Here is a 20,596-nt window from a genome sequence, read left to right as displayed (position 1 = left end):
CCGGAATGAGAGAGTCTACACATTGAGTTATTCAGGAATAGCTATTGTGCTTTACATTCACACTCTTCCTTAATCTAAATTAACTTCCAAGTATAGACAAGCCCCCAGACTATAATGGAGAGGTAAGATGCAAGCCTAGCTGTGTTACAGGTAATACTTTTTTCGAAGATGCCGGCAGGTTAACATTGGTAGAGTTATGGCTAATCCTTTGTACTGAAAGCTTGAGAAGTTGGACCCAAAGTACTATTACACTGGTACTTGGTGGGCACAAAAATAGGATTTGTGACAACTGCAGCATTGCTATTGCACAGATATATTGCTATATTACAGGAGTGGCCAAACTTACTGACCCTCCAAGCTGCATACAATAATCTTCAGAAGTTTGATTCCTGCAAGACGTGCACAACCTGCCCCATGGGAGGGGCCTGCCAGGGTGCGGGGCTTCTGCCCCAATGCCCATCTGTGGGGCTAAAGCCCTTAAACCCCTCCCTCCCAGCAGGGCAGAAGCCACTAGTCCCACCACACCATCGCAGGTCAAAAGCCCCGAGCTTCAGTCTTGTAGGTGGAGAATGGGGGGTGTAAGGGTGGCTCTGGGAGCTGCATTTTAACTGTAAAAGAGCTGCATGCAGCTTATGAGCCACAGAAAACACTTGGCAACTGCCTCACACCTTATTTAGTAGTTCTCACCTGCTCAATGTGGCTGTCTGAAGAGCTATCAGTCTCATTTGGTAGCAGTTTATGTTCACTTTGAGAATGATTACACAAGGTGCAAGTCAGCACAGAATCAGGCTCATGATCTGTGCAGATAAGACTGACACTTCCTGAGCTGCTCAGTACTCCACTGTAAGCACAAGTACTTTATACAGGGCTTGAAATTAGCACCTTTCTTCCCTTGGCTTTTGAGTCATGGATTTGCTTCCCTCCCCTGGCCTCCTCTTGAGTTACAGCAATTATTGTCCCTGCAGCCGTCCCTCCATCCCAGGTGTAGATCAGCTGCCTTTCTGGTGCTGCCTTTGTGCTTCTATCCACCCCTTCTAGAATTGTCTTGAGGGGCAAGTGAATTTCCCCCAGGCACTAAATTTGGTGAGCTGGTATCCTAGTCACTAGTGACAATTAACAGTTAATGTCCAACCCTGTCCATATATCTTTTACCCTTACCGCATATCATATGACTCTGATACATCCCCACCTCTGCATCATAATGCTATCTTTGTGACAGCAAAAACACTTTGAGTCACTAAGGCCTGGTCTACGCTAAACAGTTAGTTTGACCCATCTACATCACACAGGGCTGTGAAAAAATGTACACCTCTGAGTGACGTAGTTAAGCCAACCTCACCCTCGTGTAGACAGCGCTATGGTGACCGAACACTTCCGTCAGTTTAGCTACCACCTCCCAAGGAGGTGGATTACTTACGCCATTGGGAGAATCCCTCCCGTTGACGTAGGTGGCTGCAACTGTGATGCTGTAGTGTTTGAAGTGTAGGCAAGCCCTTAGTTTAAAGAGTCATCAAAAGATCTCAGTAGCTTTCCATCACAGCATTATCATGCCTGGTGGGAATATGTTGTTCCAGTGTGTATGTATGTGAATATAGAGCTGCCTGGAGGTGAGGGGGCTAGATGTCCAATTCCCATTAATTTTAATTTATTTTAATTGGAAATCCAAATTCCTTAGACAGCTTTAACAATCTCAGGCACCTCATGTATACATGTGTGAAGAGTGACATGTTGTAACTAGTGTTTTTGCCCAGAGTTGTTTCTCTAATGAAGACATAATATTAACATGAGTGTGTGGCGAAAAAAGAGGGAAACATTCCTTTCATTTTTTAGCAGGGAAAACCAAATATCTCGTATGGTTTCTTCAGTTTCATAAGCATGAGAATGTAGTACATTTTCAGGAAAGTAAAATGATTCACAGATTTTGGTCTGATATGCACAAAAAAAGTCTCAAATAATGAGATGGTTGACTGACTTTTCAGTAAGGGACCTATAGGTGCATCACATGCTGGGATTTAGGTGGCAAAGATCAAAGTTCAGAATGAATACCATCCAGTATTGCATCAACAGAGTGGTGTAATTTTGTTGATCTCAGTCTTCATTAAAATCTTAGTGTTATCAGGGTAGGAGATTATATTTACCTGTGTCTTTGATCATTAAAGAAAACCTATATCATCCTTATTGTGATGGCATACTCTAACAGCATCTTCATCAGAAATTAACACAAGATTGTTAAATCATTTTGCAAAGGCTGAAAGGGTCTGGTGTTTATGGGTTGGTTGTGCCCCATGAGATGTAAAATCATCCTGAAAGATCTTGGTACAAATGTGTATAGAAAAAGATCCTTCTTCCTACTAATTCAATATGAATGAAACACTGGTGGGATGAGATTTTGTATTAGATGGCATATGCTATTTATTTTCTTGGATTACTGTTCTGGACAAACCTGAATTTCCATGAAGCCATTATACTATCTGCCTCTCTTAATGGTATGAGTGTGTATGTCTATGTGAATGTATTAGTATAAAGTAACAAAACTAAGTATATATTTTGCTTGGGAATTTAAGTTAATTCCACCTACAAAGGTTAACCATTTTTTGTAAACTAAAAAAAAAAAAAGAAAGAATCAATTATCTAGGCTTTAATACACTGCTCAAATCTTAACTTGCCGATTAATTATTCTTGGAGTTGCTTGGCTGTTCTGTTTCTGATGCTCCTCTGTTAAGCTTACCAGTGGCTATTCAATACTTCGATAATATTATGCTCCTACTGATGTATGTTTATGTGGACATGGATTTTATTTTTAATTTCTACTTGTTTAGTTCAAACATTAGAGCTCTTTTTGCCCTCTCCGATAATGATTTGAAGTGATATAGTGACACCTGGTGGGGCAGGATGAGAATTTTGTAGTTAACAAGTGTTAGCTTTAACTTCCAAAGTTTCAGAGGAATGCAGACTCATTACATGAAGCACTGTTTATGTTTTTCATTTTGGGGCCCAAATCTTGTCCCTTCCACCACCCACGCAGGTGCAGCTGGCACTGGATTCGGCAGAGCTAGTATGGTTTTGGTGATCATGCAGGATTCTTAGAGCCTATGTTGGAAGGATTCTCCCTCCATTTGTGCCACACAGCAGTGGTTTCTCTCTCTTCTGTGGGTCCTTGCAATCTGGCAGACAGGTTTTTTGGAGGTAGGGGCTGGTAGATTCCACTGGGGATATTGCAACTGTAAGGCTGAATTCTTTCCTCTAATCCCAGCAGGGTCTCTCCTGTACACGCAGCTTGGCCACTCAAGCTAGAGGGTTTCCCTTTTAGGGTATGTGAGTACTGCAGCTGGGAGGTGTGCTTTCCAGCCCAAGTAGACAGACTTGCACTTGCTCAGCTTGAGCTAGCGTGCTAAAAATAGCAATGTGGACGTCGCAGGACAGGCGGTGTTGCACCTGAGTCCGAGCTCAGGAAGCCACCCGAGCTGGGACTCAGGAAAGCTAACCCAAATTAATTAAAGGTTTGAATATAAAGTGGAGTAGTTAAATTATATTAAACCCCTGTGCAGACACTCATTCAGAATTAGGGTGTCATTAAATTGGTTTAACTTTAAGCTAAATGAAGCTACTATGTTTAATATGAATTTTGCTTGCTTTTTTTACTCAGAAATATCAAATCTGGTCTTTTGTGATTTAGTGGAGGACTTCTTGGAGATGTGTTACAAGAGCTCACACCTTAATTGGAGAGGCAGGTGTACTGAATCTTTAACAACTGTATCTTTCTCCCAAGTGCCATTTAGGCATTGACATTGAGTAAGTGTTACCAAAAGCAAGCAAAGAAATAACAAAAGAAAACAAAACCAAACCTCAAAGAACTTTAAACAGAGTGACCTAAAAATCTCTTTTCAATTGTTCATCTTCCACTTTTTTGTTAAAATTTCACTAGCTCTCCAACTGCTATAGAGTCTCCCGGGGTAGATAAGATGTGGATTTCTACAATAAAAAGGAAGCAGAACATTGCCTCTATGTTTTTCTGTGTCAAAAATCTACCAGAATTTATTTATACAACATAAAGGAGCAACAGAAGGATACAATCTTCTTCTATATTTTCTTATGGCAAAGGCCTTTATATTTAATGTAGCCTGATTTACTAATCATTTATAGTAGATTGCTGTAGCGATGCCAGCATAACCCTCCAGTGTAAACACAGCCTATACTGATGGAGGGGGTTTTCCATCAGTGTAAGAACACCACCTATCTGAGCAGCAGTAGCTAGTTTGATGGAAGAATGTGTCTACACTGGGTGTTAAGTCAGCATAGTTACATTGGGCACTGCTGACCGATTCAGCTATGTCAACCTAAATTTTAAGTGTAGACCAGGCCTTGGGAATGTAAGGGATTCCAAAATCTTTCCCTTCACAGATGTTTATGTGAACTCTGCATTGGTTTCCACCTTTAAATAGTATTTAGAATACTGCTTGTTCACAAAACTAAGAAGTTGTAAGATATTTCTTTAATTTTACAGTGTCACTGCAATAGGATGGAGCCATTTAGATTTAGACCAATGGAGCTATGCTGTCTCTCTTTTTTTTTAATTGTGTAGGTGAAGTCCTCCAGCTCTGAAAAAGCACTTAATATTTAACAGGACAAAAAGTTGTCCAAAGCAAGCACATGTAAGAGATGCAAGATGTACCTAAAAACTAATGTCCTTAAAATATTTCAACCTAAAGCCATAATCAAGATAGAAGTTTTATATTTTTGGATAAATTAAAATACCACTTAATGCTAGATTAACACCGAAGCTCCCAATTTTTCCAGTAAACAGTGAGTGCTAGTTGCAACAGTGATCCTTCTATAGACTTTGTCTCATTCTTCTGTATCAGGTTCACCCTCACTTTTGGGCAGATGATAACCAATTTGTCTTAGTTGGTGCACGATTTGTAAAACAAAATAAATATACCAGTAAGGATTATGAATCAAAGTTCCCTTAACTGACACCAGGATATTGGGCTCATTTCTGAATGGTGCTGACCATGTTGGCCTAATCCAGCAATGTACTTAGGCATGTGTTTAACTTTTAGTGCTTGAGAAGTCACACTGAAGTCAATGGGAATGCTCTTGTGCTTTACGTTAATCACATGCTTCAGTATGTTGCTGGATCAGTGGCAGAGTGCTCAGTACCTTGAAGGATCATGTCACCTTATTTAGGACCTAGTTCTGCCACTACCACTCATGCTGAGTAGTCCCTTACTATATGAATGGCCCCTCTGAAACCAATAGGGCTGCTGATGCACCCAGGCCTTGACTGCACACAAGTTCACTGGCTTAACTTAAATCAGTTTTTAAATTGAAAGTTAAATGGGACAAAATCCTGTGTAGACACACTTATTTTAGGTATTTGGGTTAAGTTTTACCCTGTTCCTAATTGACTTACACTGAATTGATATAAATTAGATTGATATTAATTCAGTTTACAAATGTCCACACAGCCTTTTGCTCTGATTTCACTAAAACCACTTTAAATTGTATCTTCAGTTGAATTGGTGCAATTTTGCAGTGGACAACTCTTGAGGTGCTACTCAGCAGGAGTAAGGGTGGTAGAATTTTGCCTATAAGCAACCTAAATAATGACTTCCTTCTGTAAATAGATTTTAAACATTAATTATTGGAAAAGTTGTTGCACAACACAGGTAGCCTCTCTCTAAATACTTCCTCTATTTGTCTCCTGTGAGGAGAAGGAATTAACAATTCACCAACTTTCTGTGAACACACCTGACACATTGGTATAAAAGCAAGATGACATTCAAATCGGAGTGTCCACTTCATTTGCTAAAGGAGGACTCAGCTTGATTTCCTCCCTCAGCTCTAGAAACATGGACTAAAAGAGAGGTTTAATCTGCACGGGGTGATTTTCTTGGCCTTTGCATGAAGTTTTCTCACAAATGCGAGTTTGTCTCTTCCAGGAGACTGTCTTTGATGCCAATGCTAGCGTGTTTTGGAGTATCTTCGTTGCACGGCCTCTTTTGCTCCGCTTCTACCTCTTAACACGTCTTTGGCTTTTTTGTCTTGCCTTTCTAAAGCTTCCTGCCACTGTTCCCACTGTTGTTGCCCTGCTGCATTACTGGTAACTGTTGTTATGACTCCTGTCTCTTCCAGCTTTGGAGACATGTTGTCCTTTACACTGACTGCATTTGTTGAGCTGATGGATCATGGGATTGTATCATGGGATACATTCTCGGTGGCATTCATTAAAAAGGTAAATTTCTGTCCTAAAATGCATGTTTTTAATGTCAGTTTGTGTGTCTAGGTTTTAAGCATTTGGAGAGAAATGTTCTTATTCAGGTAGATAGTAATTAACTCAGCAACATACGTCTCTGAAAGTGTGTGGGGGTGGGATGAGGGAGAAGGGCTGTTTCAGACTAAGTTTTTTGTTGTGGAGCCTGAACCTACTTCTACTGAAGTCTCACTGTTGTTGACTTCAGTGGAACAGAATCAAGTCTGTGGTGCCTTTCTTAAGCCTTACATAAATGACAAAATTATATTGATTTATTAAATTGGTTTAGAAACTGACTTTAGTTAAATTGGTCCCTTATGTGGACACTCACTTTGGCTTAATTGTACCTTATATCAACTTAGTGTAAGCTAAAGTTTTAACTTAAGATAAGGCCTTACTTTGGCTTGAACCAAGAGCAATGACAGAGAGTTTCATTTTTTGTTTGGTTGTATTGTACACTGAAATGAAGGGACTCTGAAGAATGCTTTGTAACTGGAAAGCTTGGCTTTTTCCCCAACATCATTTATACAATAAAAGATACTACTTCACCCACCTTCTCTCTCTAAAGTGAGTTAAAAGTAGTTTGGGACCTACACCTGCTCTTGAGTCACCCTGCTAATTTCTCTTGTTTTATAATCAAAGTTTCTTGTTTTAAATGTTTTTTCTCTCCCCACACAAACCCGGAAAACTGATGATATAATAGAAACAGTGACACTGATTATACAAAAGTACTGCTACATGCACAAATTAAACAAACTGAAAAAAATAGTGTTCTCCCCCTCTAATCTTTTTCATTTATAGTAATCATGTGTTGCTTAAAATATTAACACCTTTAAAAAAATCAGAGAGTAGAGCTGTTTTTATTAAGATGACATTGTTTCATGAAAAAGATACTACTGGGACAAACTTGACCCAAAATAATCTTATAAAAAGACTAAAAATGAATGGTAATATTTTCACAAAATAACTGTAGCAATAATATTAAAATATCTCATGGAAACTTTTCTTTCTTTCTTAGAGACATTTCCCTGCAGTGTCTGCAATCTAAATTTGGTTAGAAAATGACTATTGCTTAAGTGAAACTGACAAGTATAGTTCCACTGTCCAAGCTGAAAGAATCAATACAAACATAGGAAATAAGCAGAATAGTGAAAAGAGAACTAGATTTTAAAAAAATCAATTTTCATGATCAAAGCTGCTATTTGTGAGCAGTCAAGACATTTGATTTTTAAAAATATGGGCTCCAACATCTGCTCTTTTGCACTCATGTAACTTCATTAAAGTCAGTTGGGTTACGTGGTTAACCCAGAACAGAATTTCTGTCACTCATCACCTGATAGTGTCACTTTTGAGCAGGGGTGGAGTGTCCTATTTAAATGTCTGGGATGTAGATATTTACACACACATTTCCAAACTGATCAGAACAGTTACTGAATATGTCTTATTGCATATCTTTTTCTGTTTTTAAAAATATCTTACAGGTTTGGTAGTTTTATTTTACATTTTTCCACTAAAAAGAATAGAATGCAACTGTTTTGTAACAGACTTATATAAGACATGATAAAGTACAGCACGTCCTTGAAGAGCCCACTAACAAATGAATACAAAGCCCACAAATGCTACCTTGTCAACCAAATAAAATTAATTTCTTATCCAACCTCTTCCTTTGCCCTGCAGGATGCAAAGTAATTACAGGAAAAGCTAGCAAGTGCACTGCCTGATATTGGTATGTCTGCCGTGTATTCTGGGCCCAACATTCCTAATCGGTAAATGCCCATGGGTAACCTATTAAAAATGAGTTCCTTCCTAGTGAGGCACCTAACTCAGCCGTCCTGACAAGGAGAAGGAAGAAAAGAGTGAACAGAGAAGGGATCAATAGAAAGAATAAGGAAGAATGGCAGAGGGGAGAAAATAGAAAAGAAGGAGAAAGGCAGAGATGCGGGAAAGGTGCATAGTTATGACCCAACCGTGCAATGTATTATGTGCATATGGACCTCTGCACCCACGTGGAGCCCCATCACCTTCATTGCATGCCAGGGATCAGGGATAGGGCCTTCCTTCTCTCTCATGGGAATCCATTGCTCCACTAGTACCAGTCAGACCCTTTGAAGTTGCTGGTGGGCTGGCGTGACCACTGACAGTGCGGATATGGGGGCTGAAGATCTACTGCTAAGCTAGGGGGCACGTCAGCCCTGCCCCTGTGAAGAGCTTTTCTCTACTAGATGGAGGCAAAGCTGGAAGGGGAAAGTTAAAGTGAAAAAACATCTAACTGCAAAGGCAGAAGCCTCAAGAGAACTTAGAGAAACCTCTAAATTGTAGAATGAACAACAAGCAGCATGATGCTAAATGCAATGTAAGTTCCAACTTTCTAAAATTTGCTGCATGGGAAGAGGATGGCACCAGGAAAAATAGCTGTCCTTTTTACGACATACATTCGCTAATCAAATGCAATAATAATAGTCCTGTATTTGGAAATAAGATAATCACTTGAAAAACGTATTCTGCAGGAGGACCGGCATTTGAACCACACCATATCAGCTCCGTCAATACCTATACTGACATCAAAATGTTCCAGGCAGTAACTAATGAACAGATTGCTGTTTAAAGGACCTGATGCTTTTTGCCTTCTGTCACATTCTGTTGCAATAAAGTTGCAATTTGTCCCCCCCCCTTATTTGGTGATGGGACAAAAGCACTGATTTTCTGTGTCCCCTTAAGCAAGACATTTAGGACCTGATTCAGCAAGGCACTTCAGTACCCCAGTGGGGCTGCTCAAATGCTTAAAGTTATGCACCTTTTTAAGTGCCTTGATTAACTGGAACTTCAATCTCCATGCCTCAGTTTCCCTTAATTCACCCATGAGCTAGGCAGAGCTTCAAAATCTTTATGGAAAATTTAAAACCAGTTGAATTTTGTGTGTGTGTGTGTGTGTCTGGAGTTTCCATGAACGTTCACTCCTTTGTACAAAATGTTTCATTTCAGCAAAATTTTTGATGACTGCAGCATATGACTGGTCTGTAAAGGTGTCTTACACTGCACCCTTCTTTGAGCGCCATGTAGTGCACCAAGCCTGGATATAAATAGCAGTGTAGATGGTGAAGCATGGCTTAAGCACGTTGAGTAAAGATACATGTGAAGGATGTGCATATGTACTCGAGTACATACCCACACGATTCTCTTTTCCCCCAAGCAGTGCCTTCCCGTGTACACTGCTATTTTTAGTGTCCTGCTGACTCCCTGTTACTGGAACCCTTCCTCTGCCCCAGGGAAAGACTCCAGCAACCTTTTCCCAGCTGTCTCTCCCCTGTCAGAGCTTTTCCTCATTGCAGTGAAAGGCTCTGGGAGTGGGGAGCTGCTGAAGCCTTTCTCCACTGCCTGAGACTTTTACTGACACTTGTAGCTACACACCACAGTGTGCTTTTTGCTGCCAGTGGTGTGTAGTGTAGATGCAGCCTCTGTGCGCAAACCATTTTGTTACGCTCTGGCTGCACATTTGCAACAATGAGAAGGGATTCTGGCTGGGGAGCAGAAGAGTAGTTTTGGTTAAGGCATTGTCTACAATGGGATTTCAGCCACCAGTGTAGCTGCACCAGTGCAAAGCCCTAATATAGACGTGATTTACACCAGTGAAGCATGATTTCCATTGGCACATTTTACCCAGTTTGAAACCATGCATGGTAAGCTGGACCCATGCAAATCATAATATACCAGTGTAAATCATGTCTACACTACGGGTTTGCACTGATGCAGCTGCACTGATGGCTGAAATCTCAGTATAGACAAAGGCTAGCTCTCTTCTGTTGCTCCTACTCTTGTCACTTGATTATACTTTCCACAACTTACCTCTGGGTTCACTTCCCTGCAATGTTGATCTTTGTGTCCTGGCTGCCTGACTTAAATTCCATCATATGCACCCCGTGTTCCTCTTGCTTTTATGCAAAGTAGGTAAAAATATGGGCATTCTGCTTAGTGCCTTTCAGTGAAAGAACTGTGGGGGTATTTAACTTCACAACAGTCACCCCACTGACTACCGATTGAGGAACACCCACCGTGTCATCTGTAGGAGCAAAAACTCATGCAGAAAGTAATGGAGTAGAGGGTGGGGGTGGGAGACTGTAGCAGGAGCAGCAGCATAATAGATTTTTTTTTCTTCTCTTTGTTTCGATGCCTACAATACACACAATAATCCTGTACAAAAATAGCTGCTTTCCTCCTTCTGCTTCCACTCAGAATTTCACAAGCACAAAACGTAAGGCTTTATCAACGCTATAGCTTTTAACCACGATTTTGTAACTGGTTAGAGACACAGGCACCTTAACAGTTACTGGTTGTAAGATTCAGTTTGTCCCCAGGGAGCAATTTTTTGGCCATCAAAACAATTTTTGTGCACCTTCAGTTATCATTCTGCTTAATCATGCTTATGTCTGTGCATTCTGGGAAAATCTGGGCTGTTCTCCCATAGATCCTCAGCAGAAGGCAGAGTTCCTAGAGGACATGTACACAGTTCATCAGCAGCATGCAGGATGATGCAGTCTAACACGTTCTGCTGCAGAGCCAAACTGGTTATGTAGGTATGGAGAAGGGTGTGATAGCCACTCTGCAAAAACAGTGTGCTGAGCTGGTTACAAGAAGACAACTGTGTGTTAACCTGCACCTGCAGTAGGGGTGAAACACTTATTAGCTGACAGTAGTTACTAGGAGTTTTTACCATCATGGATGTGGAAGCAAACCACGTTTAGAGCCAGCCATGCTCGCTCAATTAAAAATTGTAAGATTGAGATAGGTTTTGAGTGAGATTGATTTTCTTTTGCACTGGAAGTCATGGGATGATAGAGGGAAAACATGTAGATTATGCTAGAGGAAGGCAGCTTTCATTGGGAAGGTTGCTGCTGCTTTAGCCACATCTGCCCAGCTGTTGTTTTACCAGTGAGCTAAAGGAGAGCTCTGTGTGGCTCGAAAGCTTGTCTCTCTCACCAACAGAAAATGGTCCAATAAAAGATAAAACCTCACCCACCTTGTTTTTAACAGTGACAGTTTGAGAAAAATGCCCAAGCTGGATTATTACGTTAGGGAGAATAAAATATTCCTCCCCCACTCTTTCCAAAACATCCTCTGGCAAAAAACAAAGCTTACAATTTTTCAGTGGTGATTTCATACAACATGTGATGTTTGAACATTGGCCAGATACTTAGCTGATGTAAATTGATATAGCTCCATTGATTTAAACAAATCTATATGAGTTCACACCAGCTGAGAATCTGGCTCATTATTTGCTTCAGTGTATTCTGATTTTAATAAACACAACTGGTTGATACTTTCGTAGTATTCATTTATGCACATCTAACAACTAGCATCTACACAAATTGTCCCTTCTGCTTTTGAATCCTGCCTTTTCCTCCTTCCCTTTCCCTGTGCATGTAAACAAGATATGAATTATTCAAATGTTTAAATTTGTAGATAGCAAGTTATGTGAACAAATTTGCTGCGGACATCTCTATCTTGCAACGGTCATTAGCAATCCTCGAGTCAATGGTGCTCAATAGCCATGAGCTGTACCAGAAGGTAGCCCAGGAGATCACAATTGGCCAGTTAATCCCACATCTTCAGGGGTGAGTATCCTAGATAATGACTTTTGTTTTAATTAGAGTTGTAAAGAGAACAGCTTTTACATATAGTCTCTGAGAGGGATTAAATTCAGCTTCCGTTAACAATGGCCAAACAACTTGTAATGAATGTTGTGGTATTGTCCATTGTATATCACCAGTTCTGGCGTAACTGGTTGTGTAGTAGCTTCTATATGGCTGAATGGAAGCGGGGAAATGGAGCTGAGACACCATTAATGGTGACATGGTGAGTAATGTTAGGATGCAGATGGATCCATTTGTGTACCATTGTCGGAAAACTAGTAGGGTAGAACAGCATCCCTTGCTGAGGGTGAGGTTGGGAAGGAAAATTTTCTTAAATTGAATGTGCTTTGGATAAATAATGGTTGGATGGCTAGGCAAAAGCTGTCTACAGTAATACTGGGTGTTAGATAAATTGCAGTTTTTCTTGCATCATATTTCAGGAGCTTTCTATTCATTTAAAATGTGTATTACATACAAATACTTTAATCCTTGATTAGCAGGCTTATTTACTGAATATTTTGTGTCTTCAGCTTAATGTTCTGTTCTCAGATAACACAATAAGAAAAAATAATTTGTAAAGCTCGTATCCATATACCATCTGCCATAATTATTACAATCATGTTCCACACAGGACAGATCAAGAAATCCAAACCTACACGATTGCAGTAATAAATGCACTTTTCCTTAAAGCACCTGATGACAAGAGGCAGGTGAGTTGTTGGTTTTTGTCGTTCATCTGCAGGCCTATAGCAGAGTTTGATTACTTTTGGCAGCTTATCTACATCTTTGCTGTGGTCTCGCTTCGCCCTTTTGTTACCATTGACTAGAGCTGATATGGGACCTGCGTATTGTACACTGGTGTACCTCCATACAGTTTAGTGAAGTCATTTCTGCCTTACTCTGGTGTAAGTGAGAGGTGAATCAGGCCTGTTGAGCTTTTCTGATGTAATTTAGCTTCAGATAAACTGTACTGATTGTGTTAGGAAACTGCACTCTTTGGTGTCTGCATTTACTTCTGTGGTTATTTAGTGCATTGAAATGTTTGCCAACACACTCTAACAACATACTCTTTGTTTGTAAACTGTTTTTTTTCAGCCTGTTGTTTAAAAAGGGAATTCCTTTTTTATATCATAGCTCGAAAACAAAATGTCTATGTGTGAGTTGCCTAACTGTAATAATGTTCCACTTAGCTAACTTAGTGCTAAAATTCAGAAGCCTCCAATGGAAATATTTCAAGACTGCTGCTCCATGTTAAACGAAGCTGGAGTGTAATGTCTGGTATGTGGGAGCAGTTGCATTATGTTTATTAAGATGTTAGCCTACTAGATACTTTGCTTAGAATTTCCCCCCAGTGGTAGTAATGGCAGGAACTCTAGTGGAGACACATCACTGGTATCTGATGTGAAGGTGCTGCTTGTTCAACACTGTTGAAACTCAGGCCAATTATTTAAGTGCCAAAATACTAGAGAGAGTCAAAAAAAGCATTTTTTTTTATAGGAAGTGGATTTTTCAATGTAACTTTAATGGAAAGTTTTTTGTTTCCTTCATCTTTTAACTTAATTTAATGTCTCTGTTAAGTCAAAAGAAAAGTTGCTGCATGCTTCTGAAATCAGCTCTCCCCTAGTTGAAAGGCACTGAGTATCTCAAAGTGCTTTGCAGACGCTAATGAAGCTTCACAACACTCCTGTGAGGGTGGTAAGGGAATCATTTCACCCACCATAATTGCTGCCACCCTTTGTAGTGGATCCTTGCTGTCTTTAATATTACATAATAGAGAGAGAAGAACACCACTGCAACATAACAAAACTGCAGAGGGAGAGTCTGGTAGGTAGAATATAATTACCTGACTAGACATTTGGCCAGGAGGCTGGGGTTAACACCCCAACTTGGAGAAAATGTCCTGGGGTCTTTAAAGTGTTTAAGTGGTCAGAACCTATTGTTGTGGTTAAGTATTAGTCCATATATTCAAGGAAGGGAAAGTTTCTATTAACTTTAACATAGGTTTAAAGGCTAACCTTGATTGCATTCTACATCTCTGAGGCAAAATAATGAGGTTATGCAATCATAGTTCATTTAATTGTTTTGCTGCTTGGACTTGGATTTCCAGGTCCAGTTGCCATTGCTGATAGTTGATGTATGTGAAGTAGTGAACTGAAAAATCATATTGTCAGAACCAGACCACACTGGGCATAATAGTACAAGGAATTTCTCTAACAATTGTGAAGAATGTGGCTTGGAATTGACACCTGGGTTCACGGTGTGATGCTGTATTACTTTTATATCAATAAAACAGCAGGTGTAGTGCTGTGAACTGGAAAGTGTGGAACACTTATGATTGCCATAATTTGCACTGCAAACTCCTCAAAGGGACCATACGATTTTATATAAAAATCCTGCACAATGCCCGAGGCTTTGGCAAACTCCCATAAGCTGCAGTATGAGGATCCAACTCTGTTTAGTTGACTACACTGTAATAAAAAAAAGTATAGCTAACTTTCTAGTAGTGACTTGTGACTATCCTTTTTTCTTTTGTCTGGCTCTGTAATATAAAGAAACAGTTTTTGAAATGAAAACTCCCTTGTTACTTTACTCTTATCAAGAATAATGCTGGACCATGGTTATTTTTTTTAAAAAAAAGAACTTTGTCATAATAGCAGAAGAAAGCCAAAAGTGTTTGAGGCACAAAATGACACATTTAAAATAAACTCTTTTGAAATATATAGTTTTATTGTTTGTTAGTTCCAGTGTACTAAGAAGTGATGCTGAAGATTGCTATGGAGAACTTTGTCTAATCTTGTATTAATGAAAGACCTCAAGAATTTATTTCTAAAATGTAGGCCACTCAGTTGGTGTAATACTGTGCAGCTCTGCTGAAGTCAGAGAGTGATTTTCTTCAGTAAGAATCATTTTTGTTAATGGACTATAACCCATTGTAGGAGGGACAAACACTGACCCAAAAGGAGGTCCCAATAAGAGTAACACCTCAGTTGTGTTACCTTGGGAAACTAAAAGATTCTAAGGGCAAAGTGGAAATGCTGCTATCCCACTTTTTTAAACGATTCCATGATTTTTCCTTTGGATGGAGAAGGGATTCCCACATGTATTCCTCATGGAAGGAGTAATTGTTTGGAAATAGAAATAAATATAATAGAAATAAAAATAAAGCTCTAACAAAGATTCTCTAGTCTTCAATCACTTTTTTTTCCCTTCTCACCTCTGCACTCTGACCCAATACCATTAGCTTGATGTAGCGAACACTGTTAACATCCTTGATTGTCCTTTGACTGTAAGTTAACACTTCCTTTCTGTGTTAGAGCAAGTAGGTTCTCTTCTAATAGTGCTAGAGCCAGTCTTTGTTTATGCTGCTTCTGCCTTGCTTACGTATCCTTTCCACAGTTATGCATTTCTTCTCATATTTTATTTCAGCCATAATTGTTCCTGTTTTCTGTCTTCTTGCATAGATTTTTAATATAAATATACAACTTGGCTAGTTTTTCTTAATATTTATTCTTGCCAACCCATTTGCAAAAACTTTTTTAGTTTTTCTGAATATGAGCAGTATTTTGAATCAATTATAATGGCACAGAATCACAATGGATTATGATAGTTTCTTTGAACTGTAAAACATTAGAACTGATGTGACATGTTGTGCTATATTATGTAAGACAGTCAGATGAGCTAATAATAGCAATAGACAAAATTTACAGCAGTGGCCCAAAATGTCCAAATGCTAATACCAGTGTATAGATAGCTATGCACAAGATTTTACCCATGTAATTTAATAGCATATTTTTGAATGAAATTTTAGAGAGAGAGAGAGAGAGAGAGAGTGTGTGTGTGTGTGTGTACAAAGATCAAACAGATGCAAATGTATATATACCAAACAAGAATAAAGGAAAAAATAAGAGTTTTACGGTTCTGTTGTCTAGATACTTCCGCAATAGCAACTTTATAAATACTGAGACCATTACAACACATACAAGGTCTGACAGTATGATATGCAGCTAGATAGCTGAGATTGGATGGATTTGCTTAAGAATGGATGTTGAATCAAAGATGTGTGTTTGGTGGTTACTGAATGGTTAAAGGTAAAAATAGAAGTTAAATTAAAACATAAAATAGAAGGATGTGAGTATAGATTTTAATGGCAGGCCCCCCGTCTAAGACCCCCACCAACACCGAACTGTTTTTAGTGGGGAGAAGTTTGATTTGCAGTGATGATACAGTAACTCGGGCTAATTGTTGACTTTAAGGTAAAGCATTAGTTTTCAACTGTTTTTAAAGTCTAATACACATATGCACATCTTGATTCACTACGACTTATTTTCAAAGTCCCAGTTAGCAGGTAGAAACATATTCGACTTCCTCCTGTCTTTTTCTGCTAGAATACTTGTATATTAAATACTTTCCTCATATTATATATATTGGGTCTCAATCAATGTTCCATCTTTTTATCGCTATTCTTGTATAGTCAAAATGTTCTGCTCCCTGGTATAAACTGTATGATCTCCAGTCTCTTCATTTTCTTTGTTCCTCTTTGTCATTTTCAGAGTGGTCTGAATTTAAACAAAAATAAAACATCAGCTGAGGCAGTCACCGTGAGGCCTCTCATTTAATTTCTTGCTGAGAAATACTGCTGATATTCAGTACTAAAACACACCCAGGAATGAATGTAGAGTTCTTCTCACTGCTGCACTGAAATACATGCTTTTAGCTAAATCTTTGTGTTTTACCAAAACAGGAGATGGCAAACATTTTGGCACAAAAACAGCTTCGGGCTATCATCTTAACAGTAAGTATTAGTATAAAGTTCCCAAAGATTTTATTTACCAGTACAGGGAAAAAAACACATGTTGCCATTTTGGTGGATGTATGTTGTATATTATTCGTGTTTATGTTCTTTTAGTTGTTTTTGTATTTCCACATGTTTTGTGGCTTGCTAGATAAGGTAGTTCTGCTGCTGAATGAACTCAGAATTGACCGTCCAAAAGGGAAAAGAGGTTATTTCCCCAATGCATAAATTGTCATTTCTCTACCAAGATATAATAATGAATAAATGCAGTATTTGGGGCTCCCTTCCTTTGGAGAAAGTGAGCATTAGCTTGCAGACTAGGAGGGATTTGAAAAATCTGCAGTGGCCTTGATTAGTAGTGCAACCCAAACTTTAGGATTTGAAACTTTCTGTCAAGCAAACAATGTACACAGTGCTGCATGGCTTTCAAAATCCCCTATGCCTGTTTGTGCATCATGTGTATAGATGATTTTACAATATGAAAACTGTTGTGTTTCCACATATCTTGAGATCTTAAATGGAACACAGTTTGCCAAAGTTAGATTATTGCTGGTGATAAATAATTGCATGGAAGATGTTTCAAAGTGGACTTAATAAACATAATAAAGAGCCTTCTCCTTCTCCCATTGAGAACCAGGGGGAGTTTTGTCACTGACCATAGTTAGAACCAGATCAGGGCTCTTCTAAACTGTACTAGTGCAGTATCTGACATGACATAGATATGAGAATTAGGCAGATTTGGCAGTCTGGAGACCCCCGCCCCCTTTGCACCTCTCTTTTTCTCTAGATGATCAGTGTGGAAAAAGCAGACTGTTTCAGTTTCAAAGGCTATATTTTCCTACCTAAATGGCTGTATACATAGTAGGCTAGATTTTGACCCCTGCTGTGAAATTTACATGAGTAACAATCCCAGATACTCATTCTCTGGCATAAATGTTCCAATGCCATGTAGCAGAGGACAGCAAACATCCTATTTAGCGTTGCCACTGAGTAGCATCGTCTTGGTGGTTATGCCCATTTCTCTCCTTACACACTACTGGGCTAGTGACCTTTGATTACACCCTCTACAGAAACCCTTGGGGTGAAGATTGTATCAATCTAGTTAGCTTCCCTGGCATTTTTGTGTACCTCGGTGACTTTAAAATTATCCATAATTTTGGCACCTGCATTGTAACTTTGGTGACGTCTCTATTGTTTGTGGGCATTTCATTCTAATTTTAATTAATTTTAAACCATTTTCCTCATATAGAATGAGATCATCTGGTAGAGAGGTAGGAGTGTGGTTCATTTGTAATTGATTCCCTTGCAGCAACTGGCTTACTATGACAGCTGTATCAGCAGCATGAATACTCTTCTGCTTAGAAACCTTGTTCTCTTCACTCTTTCTTTAAATGCACTCTTTGCATGTGCCCTTCTGAAGAAGGTGCTCTTCAAAAGGATGACCTGGCTGCTAATTTCTGTTCTCTGTATGCACATGCTCTAGCTAGAGGGCAGGAGGAGAGGACTCTGTGCACTGCTTTCAGGAACTTTACTAAGGGATAGGATTTAATATCACAGCCCATGGAACACCCGTGTACCTAGCCACCTTACTAGTATTGGGCTTGCCTTTTTCCCTTCAACAGTATGCATACACCACTGCTCGTCAAACACATACAGGAATGGAAACACTTGAATCCACTGATGGGAAGCAGTGATTGGAAAAGAGTAGGTGACATTCACTTGACTATCTTCCTTTCACAGCATGTTATCAGGGCCCAGAGGGCTATCAATAATGAAATGGCGCACCAGCTTTATGTTCTGCAAGTGCTCACCTTTAACCTTCTGGAGGACAGAATGATGACCAAAATGGATCCACAGGACCAGGTAAGCATCTCTCACAATCCAGTCTGAACAGTAAGGGGACAGATGTAGTGCCAAGCTTAGCTTTTAGAGCCAGGAAAGGCAGATTAATCAAAGTGGCACTTCTTAGCAGTCACGGATATCCCATGTGTGTTTATAAAGACCGATTTTCCAGGGAGTCTAAAATTAAGGCCAGATTTTTTGTTTGAAAAACAAACTGCACAAACTGGTTTCTGTTATGCAAAAGTGAGACAATAACCTGGCAAGTTTACCCCATCAGACCCCTATCTCTTGAGCTTGAGGTTCATCAATTGAATTTGGCATCATCCTGAGCTAAATCTGTACAGCATCCAGATCAGCATCAGTCTATTTTTTTTCTTATAATGTTTATCAGAACCACCTGAAATGGGTAGTCATGCTTGGTTGAATTCATTCATGTAGAACTAGAGCAAATGTTCAAATTAAAAGTATCTGATGTAGATGGAGTATGGTTAAATAACCCTGTAACTCTAGTTCATTCTTAATTTTGGGTTTTGTGGTTAAACAATAACTGTTTTTAATATTACTTAGCTCCAACAATGTGTGTGGTGCTGCGCAGTAAACAAAAATAGATAGTCCCTGCCCCAAAGAGCTTGCAGTTTAAAATAATAGACTCAAAGAAGTCAGGATGCCATGGGAAAGATTTTCAGATCTTGTTTCTTTAATTTTAAAGGCGCTTCATGCAGGCTATATAGAAGAAGTGGTTTTTTAAGAGGGACTTAAATGAAGACAATATGATGGTTTGGGAACCTGGGATCGGTAGGGTGTTCCACAGATAAGAGACAGCATTATCTATGGTTACATCGGAGCAATCATTATGCACACTCTTTTCTTTCAACATACAGAAGCAGGATAGTTTCTGCAACTCTTCACTCAGAAGGATACACACAATTACCTGGTACACATCACACATTACATCATCAACCAAAGTAGCACAGTAGCTGTAAATGGCAACACAGTTATTACTGGCACAAGATATTCTTGCTGAGCTGCAGATGTGCAGCATTGATATGATTTGAAACTACTGCAACACCATCATCCCCTTAGTAACAAAAATCTGCTGTTCCTGAGAGGAATGCTTAGGGCTCAGTCCTTCAAGGTTCTGAGTACGCTCTGACCTGGATCCGGCAAAACACTGAGCACAAACTGAAACTTGAAGCCCGCGAGTTATCCCATTGACTTCAGTGGTGTTATACACACATGGTTAAAGTTAAGTGTGGGCTGGAGTGCAACGTTGCAAGATTGAGTCATCAAGTGTCTATCAGGACACTAGTACTTCATGTGAGTCTTCTGAGGAATGAAATCCCTCAACTGTGAGGACTTGGGGAAATAGGGAGACACAAAGTTACTCTGTATGTCCATCTGTCTAAATCCTGAAAGTTATATGCTGATAAAGTAAGATTGGGGGTTGGAGAGCACGCAGTATTGTGAGACATTCTTTTGTAGTTCCTTGCTGTGACTCAAAACAGGAGACATTTCTCTGCTTTTTTTTTTTAAAACTGACCTTTCCCTTTTTGAACCCCCTCAGGCTCAGAGGGATATTATATTTGAACTCCGAAGAATTGCTTTCGATGCAGAGTCTGAACCCAACAACAGCAGTGGCAGTATTGAGAAACGCAAATCTATGTATACCCGAGACTATAAGAAACTTGGATTTATTGTGAGTATTTTTGCTGAAACCTAGGTGTTATTCTAACCTGTTGAATCCTGATCAGTATATCTGTTATGGTACAGTCTGAAATCAGGGACCTCCAGCATAGCCTGACATTCCTGCTACTTCCTTCCCTTTAGTTTAAATGGAAAGTTAGTCAACACAACACACTTTAGTTTCTGTTTGTTCCCTGCAAATTCTGTTAATATGAGTCATATTATTGCTTTAGCAGATGTGAATCCAGTGTGAATTAGTGAATGTAAACATTATAACAAGAGAAAACGTACTGTTGACTATTAATTCCAAATCTGTCCTACGATAATCTTACTCGTAATGGTATTTTGAATTAATAGACACTATCAAAGGGATCTATGGCATGAATTATTATCCATATA

The 20,596-nt window shown here is 39.3% G+C and overlaps 1 protein-coding gene across 7 annotated transcripts in view; it reads left to right on the top strand.

Annotated features, from left to right (window-relative positions):
* The window catches only part of ELMO1 (engulfment and cell motility 1), a 448,062-nt gene that overhangs the window by 162,688 nt on the left and 264,778 nt on the right, over positions 1–20,596 (top strand). For 6 of the 7 annotated variants that reach the window (XR_005593822.1, XM_039523397.1, XM_039523400.1 and 3 more), the window contains exons 8-13: positions 6,136–6,235; positions 11,711–11,862; positions 12,512–12,590; positions 16,622–16,672; positions 18,413–18,535; positions 20,079–20,210. Coding sequence is in view for 6 of the 7 variants with exons in the window: in XM_039523397.1 (XP_039379331.1) it covers positions 6,136–6,235; positions 11,711–11,862; positions 12,512–12,590; positions 16,622–16,672; positions 18,413–18,535; positions 20,079–20,210 (637 nt within the window). In the remaining variant the exon portion in view is untranslated. Of the gene's footprint in view, positions 1–6,135; positions 6,236–11,710; positions 11,863–12,511; positions 12,591–16,621; positions 16,673–18,412; positions 18,536–19,686; positions 19,832–20,078; positions 20,211–20,596 lie in introns of those variants that run through there. The other variant, XM_039523401.1, reaches the window with a different exon arrangement.

Source organism: Mauremys reevesii, linkage group 2 (genome assembly GCF_016161935.1).
Source record: "Mauremys reevesii isolate NIE-2019 linkage group 2, ASM1616193v1, whole genome shotgun sequence".
In the NCBI taxonomy this organism is placed as follows: Eukaryota; Metazoa; Chordata; order Testudines; family Geoemydidae; genus Mauremys; species Mauremys reevesii.
The sequence above is the reverse complement of the archived record's forward strand: the minus strand, read 5'-3'. Positions and strand labels throughout refer to the sequence as shown.